A 15,318-nucleotide genomic window follows, 5' to 3' on the forward strand; every position below is an offset into this window, starting at 1 on the left:
GTTTTGTTGGGGGGATTTACGGCCTGGAAATTAGACAGAGCTGCCACCAGTGTGTGGATGTAGCCTGATGGGTTTTAACAGGATGTATTCTGTGGTGCTGCCTCAGGATTGTGGGGTTTTTTCACCGTTTGATGGGTGCAGGGCATGGTGGTTGATGCTGCGGGTGCAGAACTCGGATGGGTTTGATTGTTTCAAAGTGAAAGCTGGGAATGAGGTGGGGGAGAAGTGAAGCATTTTGAATCATAGGATCCCAGAAAGGTGTGGGTTGGAAGGAACATTAAGCATCACCTGGTTCTAACACGTCAGAGAGGGACACCTTCCACTGTCCCAGGTTGTTCCAAGCCCCTTCCAGCTGGGCTTTGGACACTCCCAGGGATGGGGCAGCCACAGCTTCTCTGGGCAACCTGGGGGTTTTCTCCTTCTGTTGAAGTATCAGCATTGGAAACCTCCAGAGTCAAGCTGGAGATCACTCCTGGGGGCTGGCAGAAACCCCAGTGCATCTGTGCTCATGCCTTTGTGTTTCTGGCACCCTCTTCTGCACCTTCTCTCTGTGCCATGGATCTCTGTCCCCTTGGCTGAGAGAATTCCCACCAGGATGTTCACCTGGATTTGCCTCCCTCCTCTCCTGGAGAGACAGCAAACTCTGCCACTTGCACCACTTGTGGGTCAAATCCTTAAAATATCCTACACTGATACAGAGTAAATACATCCCCATGATTCCCTTTTGGGGTTAAATTCTTGGGAACTGGTTTCAAGCTAGTGGATGCAGGGAAAAGAACAGAAATCCTTAATATAAAGATTAATGTTTGGTTTGGTCTCTCTTGCCAGGCAATTAGCTACATAATTTATCCCCCACTAATAACTTAGAGCACAACTGTGCTTAGGGGGTAATTAGTAAATAAACTTTATCAGGAGGAAAAAGAAAGCAAAATAAGTTGGCTTTTGTCAAACAGGCAGTTCTGTGGGAATTTAACTATGCAAAAAGAATCAAAAGCTATTTTTTTAATAATCTTTGGCTTGATATTTTTCTGACATATTAAGTTAAATGCACTCCTGTTATTACACATAAGCTTTATAATAAGGATTTTTATTCTTTTTCCCTGTGTCTGCTATTCTGAAACCAATCACCAAGTATTTAACCCCAAAAGGCAATCATGGGAATGTATTTGCTGAATATCTGTCTGGGAGATTTTAAGGATATGGCACATAAATGCAGTCCTGATACTGCACTAAGGTGCAATATGGTATTTAAGCAAGGTTCTGGAAATGGCTTCACTTTCCATAATAGCAAGCACTTTCCTTTAAGTGTAGGTTTTATGTGGAATTTTATAATTAAAATCCAAACCAAGCCAGTAATTAAACAAAAATCATATTACCAACCTTGGGGGGAAATCCTGGATTAAGGTTACTTGAATATTTACTATGTGGAAGGACCCAAGTTCTTAAAATTGTTGGAGTTAATAAAGCAGGAAACTGAGCAGAGTAACATGGGATTATTTATTTTCCTTGGGAGCAGGTAGGAAGTGAGGAGCAGGTAGGAATTTGTCACACAGTTATTACCTGTACCAGGTGCACATTACCTACCTTATTTTCCACATTTATTGCCATCACCAGCTTTTCAGTGGGTGTCTGTCTGATATTAATGACAGCCGAGAACATCCAGAGGATCCAGAGATATCTCTGTTTATGTATTAAAATGTCCAAGTGCTACACAAATTAATTTGAGGCTAGGGAAGATCTTTGGAGGAATTGGAAGCAATAAAGTGCTTTCCCATTGTTTTTGTGCATTCCAGCTGGCCTGCCCCTAAAATTGCTGCTGAGTCCTGTTAATCTAAGAGGACTTGAATCAGTTTTTTGGAAAAAACAACGGACATTGTTTAGAGAGTCTCCTTAAGGAGCTCAAGAACGTATCTGCCGACAGCCAGGGCTTGTAAGCTTGGATTCTAACAATCACCTCCTTTCAATCTCACAGCATTTTGATCTTTTCTGCTGCAGACACGGGCCTGGGAGATTCAGTGTGCTCCAGCCCCAGCATCTCCAGCACCACCAGCCCCAAGCTGGACCCCCCTCCTTCCCCCCACGCCAACAGAAAGAAGCACCGCCGGAAGAAAAGCACAAGCAACTTCAAAGCTGATGGCATCTCGGGCACGGCTGAGGGTAGGTCCCAACTCAAAATCCAAGGCTGAATTCTGAACATTTTGCCATTCCAAGGAGTGTTGTTAGCTCAGCACCTGTCACTGTAGGACACAAAATAACATGACACATACATACAGCTCTTCCAAGGCAAAAAGTGAATTTTTTCATTTTTGACCCCAACGTTTATAGATTTCCAGAAGTGACAGTGGATTGGGGGGTGACAGTGTCACCTCTCCAATGACACTGGACAAACCAACAGTCCATCAGATTTCTCCTCCTCCATAAAAGAATGCAAAACAATGAGTTATTTACAGAAAGTGTAAATAACTTATTGTTTTGTATTCTTTTATGGAGGAGAAATGTAAACATGAGAAGGCTTAGAAAATCTTAAAAAATCAGGGTAACAAGCACCAGCCTTGGCTCTGAATGCACGGGGGAAAGGGAGTTGTGACAAATTGAAGTGTGAGCTTGTGAGGATGGAGCTGAAGTAGCTGAGGCATCACAGTGGTGAATTCAGCTGCCTGCAATGTGTTTAGAACCTTTTTTTTTTTTTTTTAATAAATCAGAGTCCCCAAGTTAATATGGAGCATCGTTAGGTGTTGAGGTAAGGAAGAGGCACACTTGGAAGGTTAACAAGGAGGAAAAATTCAGATTCACTCCCTAGCCCACAGATCACGTCAGAACTTGTGTATTTTTTTCAGTATTATTAAATCTTGTGTTATCACATCTCCTCAGGCACATCCTGAGCTCTAGAATGGCCAACACTTCTGATGCCTCTCATTGTTTGAATATTCAGCTGCTTGTGGAAAGCTTGTGTTATTTGAGGATAAAAGGGAAAAGGGGAGAGTTTAAATGTTTGGGTTCTTTTTTTCTATGAGCCAGAAAGCAAAAGCCAAAAAGATCTTCTTTTTCTCCCTTAGTTTAGCTTACTATTGCCACGGTGCTGTAGCTGTTCAATGCCCTTCTGAAGGGGTAACAATGTGTACAGGAGCCAGGTATGATATAAAACATGCTTGCAGCTTTAGAAAAGAAGAAAAGAAACATGCTAGGATTCAACCAAAAGAGCTCCAGAAAAAGAAAGATGAACAAGGGTGGTTGGAGGGCTCAGAAACTGGGGAGTCAACACATAAGGAGAGATGAAAAAGGGAGACAATGGAATAGCATTGTGGGAAAAGGGGAGTGTTGAGTAAGAAAAAGATGTGGTTGTAAGCATGAGAGAGTAAAAAACAGCTAATTCAGTATCAAAGAATGTTGGAACAAGTTCTGAAAAAAGGATGACAATTGCAGACAGCTGAAGAGACATTAAAAATAGATGTGATAATAGTATACAACTGAGAAGGGGCATGTTAACTACTACTTAGTCATCCTTATTTTCCATTTATTTAATTTCTCAATTGCACTTCTATCACATCCGGAATTTATTTCTCCAGCTATCTATACAAATCCTTTTTTAAAAAGCCATCAGCTTTTTTTCATAACAGCTCCTGTTGTGTTCTCTTTCCAGTCATTTAACTATCTTTGCTGTTAGTTTCCCCCTAGTTTATGGCCCGAAGCCAAATTTTAGTTCAACCTTTCGTTTTTAATTTGTCCTTTTCTTTTTATTTTTCTTTTAAAGAAACCCTTTTACACCACTTATTTTCAAACCTCAATGGCAAATTACAGAGGGGATTTTTCAGAGCTTTCACCATTGGCCCAAGAATATTTTGTTGAAGTCAAAATGAATCAAGACCAGCTGGATATCGAGAGCCTTTGAAAAATCTCTCTCTGAGCAGTTAATAGGTGTATGTTTTCTTTCTCCTGGGGAGATTGTTTTCACAAGGCATTGGAGCCTGTGTGGTCCTGGGCTGCAGGCACAGACCCAGAGGGAGCAGTTTGCACGTGGCTCTCTTGTCCCTGATGTCCCTGTTCTGATTGCAGAGTCCATCCTTCATCCTCCTCTGTTTCCTCTTCCTCTCCTCCTCCTCCAGCATCACACTGTGTTACCTGAAATCCTCTTGCTATAACTCAAAAACTGTCCCCTCTCATGGAAATGGGATCAGTGTGCTTCCAGAAAGGCAGGAGGTTGTTGGCAAGCAGCAGCTCAGTAACACCCAGGGAGCTCAAAGGGAGTAGAAGCATTTAGGGTGGAAAAGCTCTCTGAGATCATCCAGTCCAACTGTTCCCCAGCACTGCCAAGGCCACCACTCATCCCTGTCCCCAGGTGCCACTAAATCCCTCCTGGGATGGGGACTCCCCCACTGCCCTGGGCAGCTGTGCCAGGGCTGGACAGCCCCTTCTGTGAAGAAATATTCCCCAGTGTCCACCCTGAGCCTGCCCTGGCCCAGCCTGAGGCCGTTCCCTCTGCTCCTGTCCCTGTTCCCTGGAGCACAGCCCGACCCCCCGGCTGTCCCCTCCTGGCAGGAGCTGTGCAGAGCCACAAGGGCCCCCTGAGCCTCCTTTGCTCCAGGCTGAGCCCCTGCCCAGCTCCCTCAGCCCCTCCTGGGGCTCCAGACCCTTCCCCAGCTCCATCCCGTCCTCTGGACACTCTCCAACAGTGCCAACCCCTCCTTTACAGTGTTTGTACCTCTGCATGAGCCCATCAGCTTCCTGTCACCTGCCTCTTCTCACATGTCTTCTGAGGCAGAAGGTTCACTCTTCTGTGTGAAGAGAAGAGTGTTCTGTTCTATTCAGGACTTGCCAGTTGTGTCTCAGGAGTATCATAAAATGCAGGTCCACCAATGAGGGCAGGAATGATGCATCTGACTCCATCTTATTAGAAGGCTAATTATGACTTTATTAGACTATATTATATTAAAGAATACTATACTATACTAAAGAATACAGAAAGGACACTTACAGAATGCTGAAAAGATAACAGTGAAAACTCCTGACTCTCTCCAGAGCCCTGACACAGCTTGGCCCTGATTGGCCAAGGAGCCAAAACAACTCCCAGCAGAATCCAATGGAACAATCACCTGTGGGTAAACAATCTCCAAACACATTCCACATGAGCACAGCACAGGAGAAGCAAATGAGAGAATTGTTTTCCTTTTCTCTGAGGCCTCTCTCGCTGCTTTTCAGCTTCCCAGGAGAACAATCCTAGCTGAATGGATTTTTTCAGAGGATGTGAATGCCACACAGGAGAGCCTCTGTGGCTGTTAAATTCTTTCGTTTCTCACCATCTTTCTCAAGCACAGCCCTGCTGCTGAAAAGCAGCACTTTGGCCACAAGAGCAGAGTGAGGATTTTCCTCTGGGCATGCCAGGGCTCTGGGCAGCCTTCAGCAGACAGTTAATCTGGCTGGTCCTTGAATCCTGGAATCCTTGGCGGGGCTGGGAGGGGATGGTTGACAGCGAGGCCAGGCAGCCTCGTCCGTCAGCGCGAGCTGAAGGAGAAGCAATGAGGCGTGCTCCAGCTCCCTGTCCTTTTAGGAGAAGGGCATCTCACAAAGAGTGATAGTGGCTGGAGATTGCCTCTAAGGACATCCTAGCAAGACTCAGAAAGGCTGGGGGGGGCTGCTCTGCCCAAATCCTGGCAGCCTTTGGGTTTTCTGGGAGTTGTGTTGGTGCAAGGCAGAGCCACCGAATCGTTGAGGTTGGAAAAGGCCTCAAGGATCCTCAACTCCAGCCAGGTTCAGGCTGTTCTGGGTGTTCTCTCCAAGCAGTTGAATGTCATAGGAGTTTAGGTTGGATCTCAGGGAAAGGTTCTTCCCCCAGAGGGTGCAGGGAATGGTCCCAGCCCCAAGGCTGCCAGAGCTCCAGGAGGGTTTGGGTACCACTCCCAGGGTGAGATTGTTGGGATGTCTGTGCAGGGCTAGGAGTTGGATCAGTGATCTTTGTGGGTGCCTTGCAGCTCTGGATAGCCCATGATTCTATGGTTTCCACATCTGTCTTGCACTTCAAAGCTGTTTTCACTTCCAGTTATTTCCTTGTTCTCCAGTACTTGGCTACAAATCTGTCCAGTGACCTAAAAAATTCCCTTGGGGATTTTTCTCCCCCCACCATAACGTAGATTTGCACCCTCAGAGGATTACTGCACTTTTGAAGACCAAAAATCCAAAATAGGCCATCAAAGGTGTTCTGGGAGATGCAAACACTTTGATCAAAGTGTTTGAGATGCTGCAAATTGGCTCCAGAAGCCTGTGGTGGGAATTGTGGGAGAACCCATGGTCTTCCTTCCTTCCTCCTGGAAATCCTGGGCTCCTTGTGCAGAGGAGGAGGAGGAGGATCCTCCTGCAGTCGCTGTTCCCAGGCAGGTACAATGGATCAGAGTTAAATGGTGTGGGTAATTCTAGATTTTGTGTTGCCTTCCTTTGGTTCCAGGCACGTTTCAAGTGTCAGCTTTCAAACAGGAATTCTGAATTCCTTCATTTTCGTCTGCACCAAAGCTGAGGTGTTCAATGAGGTTTAAATCTGGTCTTCAGCAAACTGGAGCATTTTTGCTGCACTTTGCAGGGCTTTTTTCCCCTCCTTGAACGTGCCTGCTTTGATCATTGACCTCTGCCCAAGTATTCAGATATCATGATGATGGACACTGAGCTCAGGCTGGTTCACCAATTCCAAGGCCTGATGCTCATCCCTTTTATGCCCTTCCATAAAGGTCACGCTGATTCTTCTCTCTCCACACTATCTGCACATGCACAGCCCTCTCTTTCTGGGATGGGTTCTTTCATCTCACTTGGTTTATCTTCCTGCAGCTTTTCTGAGACAATGCTCACAGCAACACAAATGCTGAAGCACCTGCACTGCGCTTGGAGGAAAATTAAAATTCCATTCCTATCTCAGAAAATCAGATTCTTGTGATTTTTTTTTTTTTTTCCCAGGGAGAAGTTTTTCAGTTCTCTGTGCTGAACTTGTCACTGAAAAAAAAATCCCTTGGTGTTTTTGAGGGTAGCAGCAGGAATGCTTACATTAGGCAAGGTGCCAGCAAGCAGCAGTTTTTTCCTCACCATGCTGCCTGAAGTTGCTCAGAGCAGGATTAGACAGAGCTGTGTTTCAAAGAGGAATGGCTGCTCAGAGCCTCATCTGTTTGGGTCCCCTTGTGCTGCTGCACTTCCTGGAACAGCCAGGGATAATAGGAAGGCTTTTCAGCTGGAAAACAAGCAGAAAAATTAAAAAGCTTTCTTGGAAATGCTCTTCACAGAAAGATCTTTCCCAGTGTTTATTTTTCTTACTCTTGTTAGTTTAAAAGCTTGATGCCTGTGCCAGCTTGAGCCTGCCTCCCCTCCATCCATCTCTGGGATTTTAGGAAAGCCCCAGGCTGCCTTTCAGCACTGGGACCATCCCTGCTCTCCAAGGTTTTCATTAACAGGAGATCCAGCCAGTGTGTGCTGTAGGGCCAGCACCACCACATCCCAGTGGGATGGGTACATCCACTCCTTCCCTTGGGAAAACCAAAGGATCATGGACTGGGCTGGGTTGGAAGGGACCTCAAAGCCCATCCTGGGGTGGGACACGGGCAGGGACACCTTCCACTGTCCCAGGCTGCTCCAAGCCCCATCCAACCTGGCCTTGGGCACTGCCAGGGGTCCAGGAGCAGCCACAGCTGCTCTGGGCACCCTGTGCCAGCCTCTCCCCACCCTCCCAGGGAAGAGAATTCATCATCTCCTGTCTCAGCATCTTGGGGCAAACCCCCCCAGCTCTGCTCCGTGGGCGCAGCTGGAGCTGGGAAACGGCACCTGAGGAGCAGCAAGGGTGAGCAGCAACTGCAGGGAGACTTTCCAAACTCTCTGAAAGCCATGTTCTTCTTCATCATTTGGTTCTAAAGAGGTTTTGAAGGACAAAGAAGGACCTTTTATGTTTCTTCTCAGAACTGTTTTGTTAGCACAAAGGTATTTGTTCTCTGCCCCTTGTGCAGTAATTGCTTTTCCTGGTGCTCTGTGCAGTCCAGCCCCAACTCCAGGTTTACACTTTCTGGCTTTTAGCTAAAGGATGAACCCCACTTTACTGAGAAATCCTATTTTTTTTTTATTTTCCTTGGGTAAACTGGTAAAGTTAAAATCTTTTAAAAACCCTTGTTTTTTAAAAACACACGTTATGTGTCACTGTGTGTTGAAAATGAGCCCTGGTTATGCAGGAAATTAAAATATATTCATTTGTTTTCTGTGGAAAAGGTTTAGTGACACCTCTCATTTGTTCTTTTAGCAATAAGCAAAACCATCAGTGCTTTCAGCTGGTGTCTCCCTGTATCCCTTTCAGCCACCCCACAACCAGAATGACAAGGTGAATTAGAGAAATGCAGTTCTCTGTATAACACCTGAAATTTTGCTTCTTTTAAGTGAAAAAACCAGAAGCAATACAGGGGTCACTGAAATGCATGGAAAAGCTGTGGGTATTTCCCCTGCAGCCTCCCACCCTAAGCTTTCCTGAGCACCCTGGTGATTTGCCTGCTGGCATCATACCCGGAGGTGATTTAAATGTTCTTGGTACCACATTGTGGTGTCCTCCACACAATTTTAACAAACATTTCCTTGGGTGCAGTGTTTAGGAAGTGTGGTGGCCACGCTGAACTAAAAAATTCTATCTCTCTAAGCATGTTAAAAAAAAAAAAAGTCATCTGGGATTTTTGGAAGTTTAGTGGAAACAACTCAAGAAGCTAAAGTGGGAGAGCAAATTCCTCCTTTGACAGATGAACTTGACATTTTTAATGCTAATACTTACTCATCATGCACTGAATTAAGCACCATGATGAAGGAGGGTATTTTTACTTGCTGCTCTTAGATAGATAGATAGATTTTTTTTTTTTTGCTTTTTTTTGCTTCTTTTTTTTTTTTTTTTTTTTTTTTTTTTTTTTTTTTTTTTTTTTTTTTTTTTTTTTGCTTTTTATGGTCTGGAAGAAACCTTCTGACATTGTCAGAGGACAGCATGTTCACAAACCTTTCCAGCACAAAAAGCCACAGCGTCGTCACTGCCTTTTCTCTGAAATGTAATATCTTGACCTGCAGCTGCAGCAAGGGCAAAAGCACTCACCTATTAAAGAGTTTGTAACCTTTGGAATCCAATCCATTGGATGTGGAGGTCCTTGGATGGATTGTGTTGCTTGAAGTGATGCCCAGAACTGAGCTGCCACCAAAACTTCTTCAAGGAACGAGCTTGCAGTCCATTAGAGGGTAATTAAATGTACAGCAAACAGGTGTTGCCCATGAAGGAATGCCACAAAAATTATTCCTGGTGATATTGCCATCCTAATTATTTTAGCTGGTCCCTATATATCAGCTATCAATAATTACAGCCTGCTGTGTGTGATTGGGGTACAGCAACAACACAAAGTCTGGGCATGAATCAGGAGGGGAAAATAGTAATTCCTTAATAATACCCTATTTTTTTTTCAGTTATACTCTCCTTAAAATGATAAGAGGTATCTTAAACTTTTCCCTTCTAAAAACTATAGACATAAATATAAAATTTAAAATAAAATCCCAAATGCAGACCCAAGTCACACAGAAGAGGAGTATGTTCCCATCCTGTTGTGCAGTATTTCTGTGCACCTTCTGATAAAGGGTTTAGTGACAGCAGGTTTTGCTTCTATTTCTGGCCTCTTTAAGTGCCTGAAGTTTTAGGAAGTAAATGTTCATAGTTTTGAAAAATATTCAGGGCTTAAGGAGAGAGGGATACAAAAGTGGCATTTTGTCTGCAATGCTAAATGAAGAAAAGAAGCATTTATTTGGAACTGGAGGGGTTGGCAGGATGAGCAGATTCCTAGGAAGTTTGGGGGGTTTAAATAGGTTTGTAATGCATTTAGGGTTACTGCTGAATTCTCTTTGTGTACAGTTTGTTGGTCACCGTGTCATTTGTGTGGTCTTCCTGTACATGAAACATTTCAGCAACTTCAGCAAATGACATTTTGCTGAATTTCATATTGGACACAAAAAAGCCCCACTTTCTAAACCTAGGCTTTAATGAGTTTGCTTTCAGTGAGATTTTAGGAGTGTGTTTAGTTAAGTATTTGCATCCTTCGTTTGTAGATTATCTCAAAAGAGTTGTAAGCCTCCCTGACCAACTGTTCTCTGCTCTAGCTGTTTTTTAGGAAACAATTTCTTTAAAAACCTCCCAAAACAAAGCAGGTCTTAGGGTTTAGTTGGCATTACAAATGAGCAAAATGCCTAGCTGTGTTTTTCCTGCCTGCAAGAGAACTTCAAGAAGAAGAAGCCCCAGCAGTGTGTGCCCATATCTGCTGTCTATAATGCCAGACACTCGTTTGGGCATCTGTGAGTTTATCACCTCTTCCTGTCAAAACACTCCTGGGCTCTAATTCCAGCCAGCAGCTGGGACTTCACCCCCAGGAAGCTCAGTCCTGGCAGAGGGCTGTGCAGGAGGAGGCAGGAGGGCAGAAATTAAAAAATCCAGCCCGAATCTTCAGAGCCTGGCTTTCAACCAAGGCAGAAAGGTCACTGCTTGGGAATCCTCGAGCCTCGGCTGCCACAGCCTCCCTGACATGAAAGGGCTGCTGCTGCTGCAAGGCACTTATGTTGATGCTGAGGAGTGAAAGACAAGGGAGGTGAAGCTCATCTATTGTTTTAACCCACTTCATTGCAGGCTAAACAAGTTGAAAGATTCCTGCTTCCCTTCAGAAGCCGGGGTCGGTGGAGGCGGCCGGTTCCGCCCACCTGGTTGAAAGGAAAAGTGTCACAGTGGTGGTCAGCAGGAAAAGGGATTCTGGAGAGGATGAGGCCTGGGATGAATTGGTGGTGGTTGCACACACTGGCACATCTGGAGAGAGAGAAAATTCATTTTTATTTTATTGAACTTTATTTTCTTTTCAAAGTTTCCCTAAAAATTAGTCCCGTTTTGAGCACTGCGACAGCGGAAAGCCCGCTGGGTATCCAGTGCCATGCTGGGATTTGGCCTGATTTTTTGGGGAAGGAAGAAGTTTTGAGCAGCTTTGTAACTGAATAAAAACAAGTGACACCTTAGCATTTCTCTGGCTTTGGGTAATTAGTGTCCTCAGCAACATGCTGCCAGCTTCACACAGTACCACAAACACATGGTACTGCCCCTTGGTTATGAAAACGGTTCCTCATGTCCATAAGGTGATGTTTGCAGAGGTAGCAATGAGTGTTTGTGAAATGTTAATCCTGCTAGAGAGGTTGGTAGTTCTGTTCCTTAAATAAAAATGTCTGTTCTTCAAGTGCCTTCCAGTTTTTCTGGAGTGTAGGGCAATTGCATTTTGTTATAAGCCTATATACCTAAATTAAAATATCATAAAATTGGGTGATCATGTATGATAAAGCTACAGCCAGTGAAAAGGCTAAAACCAGGTGCTCAGTATAACTTTGTCCTCCTGTTCATCTCTCAAGGCAAATTGTCACAATTTCAATAAAGAGGGTATTGTGGTGTAGAAGGAAGATCTAGTTCTTGAAGGACGCCTGTGCACTTTGGCTCATCTGCTTGTTGGAACTGTCCCACCAGTGGGAAACAGCTTTCTTTAAAGGGTGCAAGTCCTAAATAATTCCCTGCAGAAGCCCTGCTTGTGGAGGATTGCCATGGATAGCTCAGTCCTGGAATTCAAGGGGGATTGTGTCATGTCTGATCTACCCAAGGCTTATTAAACATATCAGCACTTGGCTGATAAGAGCTCGTAATCAAGAGGTACATACAGAACAATAACAGGTCATTAATTCCTTTTTAGTTGCAAACCCCTACATTTTAGTCAATTAAGGATTTAGTATGGGTCAAGAAATATTTACCTGTAAATCAAGAAATATTTGTGCTCCTTATTGTTTTGATTCCTTGTCAAAGTGTTTGTGATATCTTTTTAAAAGCACGTCCAAAACTGAGGAGAGTGATGATAAATATGAACAATTGTACTAAATATATGGCTGAATATGCATATATTGGCTTGCAGACTGAAAGGGTAAGTTCAGGTCAGATGATGGGAAGGAATTCTCCCCTCTGAGGGGAGAAGGGTGCCCAGAGAAGCTGTGGCTGCCCCTGCATCCCTGGAAGTGTTGGACAGGGCTTGGAGCAGCCTGGGCTAGTGGAAGGTGTCCCTGCCCATGGCAGGGGTGGCACTGGATGGGCTTTGAGATCCCCTCCAAACCCAAACTGTTCTGGGATTCAACCTTCATGCAAAGGGTAGGTTGGAGGAGCAGTGTGCCAGTGGAATGTGTTTGAAAGGGCACAAATCCATGAGGATGGGTTCTCCATAGGAACACCAAGTGGAAAATGCCGTGGAATGGGATTTAATCTGCTGGAGATGATGGGAGGTGCCAGGCCTGGAGGAGGTGATGGAGGTGCTGTAGGTGGGAGTTGCTGGAGATGTGGGCAGGGTGGACTTTCCCTTCCCCTTCAGCAATTGTCCCACCCCTGGAGCCTTCTCCAGTTCAAAGGCATGACTGGAGCTGTTCCAGTTCCCATCCTTTGTGGTACTGATGTCATCCCTGCAGCAGTAATGCTGAGCTCTTTATTTCCAGCCCCTGGCTTGTCAGTCATTTCAAACCCACGTTGTTTTGTCAAGTTTTAAGCCTTACATCAGCTGAAGTCCTCACTGTAGATGTACATGCCCTGTGTGAGGTTTCAGTGCTGAGCTTGCTGTTATGTTTATTTTATACCCTGTGCTTTAATCTCCTGTTTTCTGTCCCTCCACCTTTCTCTTTACAGACCAGTTACTTGTGATAGATGTTATGCATCATATGTGGTGTCTAACTCCAGGAAGCAGTAGGTAAAAAGGGAAACTTGAACAGGCCTCATCATTGACATTTTCCACCAGTTCTCCCCCCCCGACTCTAAAAAAGAAAAAAAAAAAATTAATAAAGGTTTCTTTTGTGAGCGTGAGCTGGAGAAAATTGGCCATTTGTCTGTGAGGTAATAGGCTTTGGGATAATATGAAAATCTATCAAATGATTAAATTCAATGACATTAAATCACAATTCATGAAAGGAGAATACTGCACAGTCTAATTCTATTTAATTTTTGAGGGGGGAAAAGAAAAAGCCCTTAAAAAAAAAAATTTGTTTGAGTTTCTCTTAAGCTGATTTCTCTATGCTCTTTCTTAAAAGTGCCTTTCTAGTTGCCACACAGTGATGTGATCATTATCTGTCACCTCGTCGCCTTGCTGCCTCAACACGCAGTAAAATACAAAAAAAAAAAAAAAAAAAAAAGAGGGAGAGGGGGAGAAAAAATAAAAAAAAAAAGAAGACCAGAGGAGCTTGTGAAGTATGACTTCCTATCCCAAGACTCATTGGCTGCGATTGGTAGCGCTTGACAGTAATGATCTTATTACAGTACTCTGGACCTTGAAGAGATTTCATGAGGAGAGCGGCCGAGGCCGCGCTGCCGTGTAATCAAGTGGTGCTGAATATTCCACACGGCTCTGATCACACACTGATTGGGCACAGTTTTAGCCCATCTTCCAGTCAATTATGCATGGCCCCTCGTGCTCCTGTGATAGTCAGAAACATTGATGGCTGTTGGCTGGGGCTGGGGAGGGGGAGGCTGGCAGCCAGCCAGGGGTTTGAAGTGCAGTCATTGCGGGAGAAGTGCTTTTTAGTTGGAATTGATTACCTTTCTTTGGGTTTTTGCTTAATGGCAAAACTGGATTGGAGAGGGCTTCAGGTGAAAAATGGCCGTATTAGCCATTTAGAGGAGCTGAACTCCTAGTCAATTTTTAGCTTTCCCCTGTTTCCATCTAATTTCTATTTAATGATGTAGCGTTTGATAATATTTAAGATATTTCATTCCCAGTTGCTGCTGAGCACACATGTTGAGCACATGTTAAATGACAGCAGATCAGCATTCAGCTTTTAGGGATTCGTGCAGTTTCACCTCCAGGCTGCCAGAACATGGCTCTGCTTTGGCCCCCGTGCCAGCAGACGTCGGGAGGTGCGAAGCCAAAGACGTTCCTGTGCTGGTTTTATCCCCTAATGAGGATAAATCCCTGGCCTTTAAAACAGGCAGAGGGGCACTGGCCAGCTCCTTCATTCAGATCCTCGTGTCTCAGAGGCTGATTAGGCTGCTGTTTGTTTCTCCCCTATGAAAATGTCACTTCTTCCTTCCTTCAGAGCCCTTCAAATGAAAATAAAATCGTTTAAAAAAAATCCGTGCCTGTGGAACTCCAGGTGCCAGAGGAGGGAATTGATTGTCAGTGATGCTCCTTGCTCAGTGCCACCACTCTGCTTTCTCCCATTTGAATATCCTGCAATTCCTAATTTTTGGATGCATGTGTGGCTCAGAGATGAGCTTTATAGCTTTTTACTTTATAGTAAGCTGGAGTACAATGCTGTATTATCCATGCATCAAATCAAGAGCTTATGTTTGGGATGTGCCAGGGGATGGAAAAATGCAATTAAAACTCTGCTCTGGTATCACCCCAAATTTTTATTGCCATTAATCAGTACAATTTTTCTCCATCTGCCTGGAATTCTTGTAGTTCTGTAAATTCCCAGCCTTTCCTGAAGGTGTTTCTGCCACTAAATGCCCCCCTCATGGTATTGCCCCTCTTCTACTGCTTCCCTTTTATTTGGATTGTTTATTTAGTTTCGTTTTTTCCCTAAAACTAAGCTCAAATTGACCAGCCCCATCCCTAAAAAAGCAGCTTTAATTTATTTTTAAAATTTTTTTATCTTCTTCAAATCAGTTCTCACATCCCACTTAAGGGCCAGAGCAGAAATCACAGCAAAAAAAAAAAAAAAAAGTTACCTTGGTGGGTTTTTTCTCTTTGAAACAGAGCTGTTGGGTTTTGTTCCAATGAATTCGGGTTCAGCTATTGTCTGAAACTCCAGATCCTGGTTTTGGGGGGATTTGTGCCTATTTTGAGGTATTTGCTGAGCTGTGGGTGCTCATCCCTGTGCCAGCAGCCAGGGTTTGCCCACCCTGAGAGAGGGGAGCTTTGGCTCTGGTGCATCTTTGGTGCCCAAGTCATAACAAACCTGAAGGGCAGATCTACATTTTCCATCTTGGTCTCCATCAGGGAGGTAAAACCCTTGGAAAAGTCAGCTTTTCAAGGGGAGGAATTCTCCCTCATTGGTTCTGTTGACTCTGTTGCAGTGTGGGCTCTGTTGGAGCTGCTGCCTGTGGGAATCTGTGGTTTTGCTCACCTGAGGGCTGGGAAGAGGCAATCAGGGAACAGATTCTGTGGTGACACCCCCTGCTCAGCAGGGACATGACAAGGACATCACAGCTCATGGCAGATCTCCCATGGGAGTGGGATGTTGGATATGGGATGTGGGAAACAGCTGTAGGATTTTTACAGAAAGGATGTTCTGGGT

At 44.5% G+C, this 15,318-nt stretch overlaps 1 protein-coding gene across 13 annotated transcripts in view; it reads left to right on the plus strand.

The window, feature by feature from the left end:
• Window positions 1-15,318, plus strand: part of AGAP1 (ArfGAP with GTPase domain, ankyrin repeat and PH domain 1) — a 324,467-nt gene that overhangs the window by 232,210 nt on the left and 76,939 nt on the right. For 11 of the 13 annotated variants that reach the window (XM_071418328.1, XM_071418329.1, XM_071418331.1 and 8 more), the window contains one exon: window positions 1,996-2,157. The exons of the other annotated variants lie outside the window; for them this stretch is intronic. In XM_071418328.1, coding sequence (XP_071274429.1) covers window positions 1,996-2,157 — 162 coding nt within the window. The remainder of the gene's footprint in view (window positions 1-1,995; window positions 2,158-15,318) is intronic. 13 annotated transcript variants of the gene reach the window in all.

This window comes from Agelaius tricolor, unplaced genomic scaffold (assembly GCF_023055355.1).
Source record: "Agelaius tricolor isolate 1412-34295 unplaced genomic scaffold, bAgeTri1.0.p SCAF_83, whole genome shotgun sequence".
NCBI classification, from domain to species: Eukaryota; Metazoa; Chordata; class Aves; order Passeriformes; family Icteridae; genus Agelaius; species Agelaius tricolor.